The sequence below is a fragment of the Nanorana parkeri genome, unplaced genomic scaffold, assembly GCF_000935625.1.
Source record: "Nanorana parkeri isolate BGI_ZX_2015 unplaced genomic scaffold, ASM93562v1 scaffold2564, whole genome shotgun sequence".
Lineage (NCBI taxonomy): Eukaryota > Metazoa > Chordata > Amphibia > Anura > Dicroglossidae > Nanorana > Nanorana parkeri.
Genome location: NW_017308832.1, coordinates 45,101 through 51,901, shown reverse-complemented (window position 1 = coordinate 51,901; position 6,801 = coordinate 45,101). Strand labels below are relative to the sequence as shown.

Here is a 6,801-nt window from a genome sequence, read left to right as displayed (position 1 = left end):
CCTGGTCCATGACCGAGTGCCCGACTTTTTAGAGGGGGGTGACACCAAAATGACTGTCAGTCATTTTGGTGTCACCCCTGCACGGGTGTGGGCTGCACCCCCCCCGCACCCCCTCCCCCCTTGACGCCACTGGTGGAGGAACCAGGGAAGGCAAAATATCCTCAGATTAAACTTCAGCTTTAAACATTCCATTCGATTTCTGTTCGGTCAGACTGAGCTCATGCCTAAGAGGAGGAGAAGGGAAGGTGTTCTGTAGTCCCGTCCAAGGGTGAAAACGCTGCTACTCTATTGATACAGTAAGTGAGTGTTGTCACCCTAGGACAGGAAGTGGCAGGAATATAAAGGGAAGGAAGATGAGCAAAGAAAACGAATGCAGCCGACACATGGAAGGACGGAGATGACGGCACGGGCTCCACCTTTGGATTGTCCCCGGGATTCGGTGTCACGGCTCCTCGGTGACCTTTTCTCAATCTTTGCGGAGAGAACTTTTTTTTCCCCCCGGTCATATCGTCACCGCTCCTTCCTCTCCAGATGCCGCTGCGCCTCCTAATTCCCATCGCAGATGACACTTCACTGGCCGCATGCTGGTTCCAGGTCAGTGTTACACTCAGCAGAGAATGAGGGAAGACGACAGCCGGGGAGCTTCAGCCGGTGACGGCGGCTGCCATGTTTGTCTCTTGACAGGTTCTCTTTCCTTGGGAAATGTGTGCTAATAGAACTCTCCAATAGGAAGGTCCTAAAGAGTTTAAAATGTCCAACCCGAACTTTATGTTAGGTTTTGGACGGAGTGCAGATTTTTCCCTCACTTCCTGTCTGGTTATTCCTTTTCGCTGCGTCCCTGTGACGCATGAACCTGGAAGCGTTCTGCTCTGAGTCCCCCCGCCCCCTCCCTGATCTCCCAGCATCAGCTCTGAGAGCTACGATCACCATCTACCTAATGGGCAGCCCTGTGCTATACTGTGTTCCATTGTGTTCCATTGTGTTCCATTGTGTTACATTGTGTTCCATTGTGTTACGTTGTGTTCCATTGTGTCACATTGTTTTGTATTATTGTTACATTGTGTGAGATTGATTTTCTTTGTGTCACATTGTATTGCATTGTATTAGAATGTATTATATTCTGTTACAGTGCTTTACATTGTATTACATTGTGTCACATTGGTTTGTGTTATTGTCACATTGAGTTACATTGTTTCCTGTCCCTCTTCGCAGGTGACACAACCCCGTTCCTGCCAGTTGAAGGCGGCGGGTTTCTCTCTGGGCGTGGCCATGGGGACATGGGGACCCCGACAATCAGTGCGATTAATGGGAAACGAGCGCTCACATCTACCACCGACTGCGCCATTCTCAGGGCGAGACCGAGAACTTTAATTTTTCTTAAATTTTGCCCAAAAATTGGAGATTTTAAACAAATATATAAATACAACAAAAAAAGTATTTTTTTGAAACAGATTTCACCAAAAGTGCTGTAAACACCCACAATGGGGGAAGGCCCATACACTGACCAAGACCCTGAGGGGAGGATCTAACCCTGACCCTGAGGGGAGGATCTAACCCTGACCCAGACCCGAGGGGAGGGTCTAACCTTGACCCAGACCCTGAGGGGAGGATCTGACCCAGACCCAAAGGGAGGGTCTAACCCTGACCCCTGAGGGGAGGGTCTAACCCTGACCCCTGAGGGGAGGGTCTAACCCTGACCCAGACCCGAGGGGAGGGTCTAACCTTGACCCAGACCCTGAGGGGAGGATCTGACCCAGACCCGAGGGGAGGGTCTAACCCTGACCCAGACCCCTGAGGGGAGGGTCTAACCCTGACCCAGACCCCTGAGGGGAGGGTCTAACCCTGACCCAGACCCCTGAGGGGAGGGTCTAACCTTGACCCAGACCCTGAGAGGAGGCGCTAACCCTGACCCAGACCCCTGGGGGGAGGGGCTAACAGAAACAGATCCACTTTAAGGGATACATTAATGTGGAAGTTGCATTGGTCAGAATTCACAGAACTTTATATGTCCCTGAAATAGAATTTATGATGAAAATGTTACTTTTATTATTATTTATTTGGGATGTAAGAACCGCCCCTCCCCCATCTAATGTGCTCAGCCTGGCAGACGCTCATTCAAGTCGGACTTGTTTCTGCAAAAGTGAACACATCGAATAATCTGTCTGTGCCCGCCCTACTCATAAATGATTGGCAGTCAGGGGGAGGTGTGTTCTGTTAGTGCCCGCCCTCCTCATAGATGATTGGCAGTCAGGGGGAGGTGTGCTATATTAGTTCCCGCCCACAAAAAAGATGATTGGCAGTCAGGGGGAGGTGTGCTATATTAGTTCCCGCCCACACAAAAAGATGATTGGCAGTCAGGAGGAGGTGTGTTCTGTTAGTGCCCGCCCTCCTCATAGATGATTGGCAGTCAGGGGGAGGTGTGCTGTGTTAGTGCCCGCCCTCATAGATGATTGGCAGTCAAGGGGAGGTGTGTCGTATCTCTGCCCGCCCTCCCCACAGATGATTGGCAGTCAAGGGAAGGTGTGTTGTATCTGTGCCCGCCCTCCTCACAGATGATTGGCAGTCAAGGGGAGGTGTGTTGTATCTGTGCCCGCCCTACTCATAGATGATTGGCAGTCATGGGGAGGTGTGCTGTGTTAGTGCCCGCCCTCCTCATAGATGATTGGCAGTCAGGGGGAGGTGTGCTGTGTTAGTGCCCGCCCTCCTCATAGATGATTGGCAGTCAGGGGGGGGGTGTCCTGTGTTAGTGCCCGCCCTCCTCATAGATGATTGGCAGTCAAGGGGAGGTGTGCTGTATTAGATCCGGCCCTCCTCATAGATGATTGGCAGTCAGGGGGAGGTGTGTCGTATCTGTGCCCGCCCTCCTCATAGATGATTGGCAGTCAGAGGTCACTCTACTCCTGCACATCTCCCTCTAGGGAACGAGTCAACGACTAGGCAGCGGCGCAGGCGTAGAATGACCTCGGCCTCCAGTCATTGATAATGCGACGGTGACGGTGGTGCATAGGGTCACAGCGTTGAACTCCGGCTCAGCCACTCCTGCAAGTTCCCGGGTACGGACATAGGAAGCTGCAGGATCTCAATGGCGGCGTCGCTCTCTGCGGGGGTGTGCGGATCACATGACTAGCTGAACCGAACTGCCTACATTTTGGAAGCTGACATACAAGCGCGTAGATGTGTGTGTGGGGGTCTATAACATAAAACGCCCCCCCCCCCTCGGGGGGAGGAGCCGAGGCGGCGGGGTACCTGCAGATGTAGTTGGTCTTGCAGGACTCTTGCAGGTTCAGGCAGTTCTGCTTCTCTCTCTCATCGTAGGAGCAGGCCGGGACGATGGTCTGCCTCCGCCGCTCCGAGCAGGCCGTGTCTTTGCAGGAACAGAAGAGCATGCCGTAGCAGTGTTTGGCCGGCACCTTATCGAAGAACTGGCGCAGGGCCTTGTGGCACTTCCTGCGGTTGCAGATCTCGTTGGATATGCTGTTGGTACACGGCGTTATGTAGGCCGAGCGATACTTCTTGCACGTGTCGTCCAGGTTGCAGGCCTTGGCGGCGTCCAGGCAATCGTTTCCTTTAGAGATGAGCGGCTCTGCGGAAAAAAAGAAGAAGACGTTAATTATTCCGTTGAGGTCAAAGCTCTCCTCCTGTCAGCGTGACGACTAAAGAGAACCTGTATTAGGAAGCAAAGACTGAAGAGGAATACAGACAAGGGGCTGCCTGATCCAACCTCTATTATAAGAAAGATCCCCCCAACCAGCACCGCACAATGTGCATTAGAAGCTGCAGCAAGTCAGATACAGCCCCGCCTCACTTCCTGGCTGGAGGACGTCCAGCATCATCTAGGTCTTTCCTCCCCTGCCTGCCTGACTGTGCCTAGCCCCGCCCCTTTCGTTAATTGGATTTCAGTTCTTTGCATCATGGAGGCTCAGCATCACATGTGGGTGTTACCTATGCAAATTCAAGCCAGCCTAGGAATGCCCACTCCTCCAGGCATTTCGAAATTTGCATAACTCCTCCCACAAGCCAGCCCACTGCTTGGATCAGGGCTGGGGGCTCTTGAGAGCGGTACTGAGGCAGGAGGAAGCGTTTCCTCAGTCTCCCCTGCTAAGACACAATGAAGGCAGCTGACACCATTATCTGGAGGAGTGAAGTATGTAGATTGGACTCGTTATCGGCCTCTTAAAATGATATAATAGGAGTATATAGAATCACATATATATTGGGCGGGGGTGGGGGAGGGGGGTCTTGTCACTGCTCCCTAATTTTCCACGGCTCTCTGCTGCGCGGCGCTCTCATTAAAGCTTCATTTTCAGTAATTAGCTGATTCCGCGCAGCGAAGGAAATGACATTGAAGTGGATTGGAGAGCTCTCCTGGACCTCAGGAAATAATTGGCGGGGGATATGATGGGGGGCGCTCAGCTCCTGCATGCAGTTATAAGAGTACCTGTCACGCTCCCTCTGTAGCCGTATTATATCTGAAGATTAATTTTATAATATTCCTTGTGAACGGATGCATCTTGGTTCTGATCAATACTTGACTTTGTCCGCTGAGCCAGTGACAGGTTCTCTTTGAAGCCAATTCTCAGGTGTTTTCAGCCAAATCTTCCCCACGAGGACTTATCGCCAATTGGCCAGAAATTCCTTCTGTTGGGATTTTCACATTATGACTTTCCGTGATATATTTTCACCATCATCGCCGTCCTCTAGGGGAACCCCGGCCATTTGTTGGTCCTCCGCAAGGGGGACCCCGGCTATTCACTGGTCTTCCTCAAGGGGGACCCCGGCTATTCACTGGTCTTCCTCCAGGAAACCTGGGACACCAACTGATCCTTTTCCGAGGGATCCCAGCTGCTTCTACTAACTGTACCGCCTACAGAATGACCCTGAGCATTCACTGGTCTTCCTCCTGGAGGACCCTGGCTACTAACTGGACCTTCTCCAGTAGGACCACAGCCATTTACTGGTCTTCATCCAGGGGGACCCTGGCCACTAACTGGACCTCCTATAGGAGGACCATGGCTATTTACTGGTCTTCATCCAGGGGGACCCTACTCACTTTCCAGACCTTCTCCAGTATGACCCCAGCCATTTACTAGTCGTTCTGCGGTGGGACCCTGGCCACTAACTGGACCTCCTATAGGAGGACCATGACTATTTACTGGTCGTCCTTCAGGAGGACCCTGGCCACTAACTGGACCTTCTCCAGAAGTGCCCCAACCATTTAATGGTCTTCATCCAGGGGGACCCAGATCACCAACCAGTTCTTCTCCAGTATGACCCGAGCCTTTTACTAGTCTTCCTCCAGGAGGGCCCTGGCCATTAACTGGACTTTCTTTATGAAGACCCCAGCCATTTGTTGGTCTTTCTTCAGGAGAACCCTGGCCATGTACTAGTCTTCCTCCAAGAGGGCACTGGCCAGTAACTGGACCTCCAACAGATAGACCCTGACCATTCACTGGTCCTCCTCCTGGTGAACCCTGGCTGCCAACTGGACCTTCTCCAATAGGACCACGGCTATTTACTGGTCTTCATCCAGGGGGACCCCAGTCACTTTCCAGACCTTCCCCAGTATGACCCCCAGCCATTCACTAGTCTTCCTCCAGAGGGACCCTGGCCACTAATTGGACCTTCTCCAGGAGGACAACAGCCATCTACTAGTCTTCCTCCAGGCGAACCTCAGTCACTAACTGGACTTTCTCCATGAGGACCCTAACCATTCACTAGTCTTCCTCCAGGAGGGCCCTGCCCATTAACTGGACTTTCTCCATGAGGACCCTTACCATTCACTAGTCTTCCTCCAGGAGGGCCCTGCCCATTAACTGGACTTTCTCCATGAGGACCCTAACCATTCACTAGTCTTCCTCCAGGAGGGCCCTGCCCATTAACTGGACTTTCTTCAGCGGGATCCTGGCCACTCACTGAACTTTTTCCAGGACAACCCTGGCCATTGACTAGACCTTCTCCAGGAGGACACCAATAGGTCACTGGTCTTCCTCCGGTGGCATCCCGGCCATTTCCATGATGAATCTGAGACTGTTTCCGGCACCTTCTCACCCTTCCCTGTTTATCATCATTTATACTTCGGCTCTTCTCCGAGATTCGATCATCATGAAAAAAAAAAATCTTCCTCTAAATTGTCCCGAGAGTCCCGTTACGGAGCCCCTGGAACTCAGGCCATCCATCAATCGTCCGGGAAATCTTCATTCATCACAAAGTAAAAGTATTTATCTTGACACGGCGAGCTCGGGGCCGTCATCTCCGTCCTCATCCATCACGGCTGACGCTCGTTACATCACACTTTAATGCACTTTCTGGAAAGCTGACCTCGCTGCGGACATCTCGCGCCCTGACACCTGACGAATGGCGTCTGGACAGGACGTGTGTCATTGTCACCCGGGAGAAGGATGGAGCAGCTGTGAGCGAAGAACATCCGCCAGATTCCTAAAAACACAATTATTTATCAACAGGCCTGAAACGAAGACTGTCTGCATTGCCCCGCAGCCAGACTTAAAGTGGAAATCCTCTAATTCCCTTCTGCACCTGGATGTGATCATCCGAAATATTGATACAAATGGGTGTTAATGTTTCCAAAAACATTCTTCCTGCCGGACAATTCTACAGCCGTTGTCACCAGGGCCGGATTTACTCAACCTGCTGCCCCAAGGCCCAGGTTCCGCAATGCGCCCCACTCCCCGCCCCCTCCCCCATTAATGGAGAATGGCAAACTTTTATTATCACTTTTTTCTTTTTATTCATTTTTTTTACCTTTTTAAATTGTTACTTATCTTATCGTTTGCATTTTTATTT

At 51.7% G+C, this 6,801-nt stretch overlaps 1 protein-coding gene across 1 annotated transcript in view; it reads right to left on the bottom strand.

Annotated features, from left to right (window-relative positions):
* Positions 1-6,801, bottom strand: part of LOC108801931 (GDNF family receptor alpha-1-like) — a 39,464-nt gene that overhangs the window by 30,330 nt on the left and 2,333 nt on the right. The window contains exons 2-3 of the mRNA XM_018573838.1: positions 6,286-6,407; positions 3,247-3,638 (exon numbers count right to left, since the gene is read on the bottom strand). Of these exons, the coding sequence (XP_018429340.1) occupies positions 3,247-3,638; positions 6,286-6,407 (514 nt within the window). The remainder of the gene's footprint in view (positions 1-3,246; positions 3,639-6,285; positions 6,408-6,801) is intronic.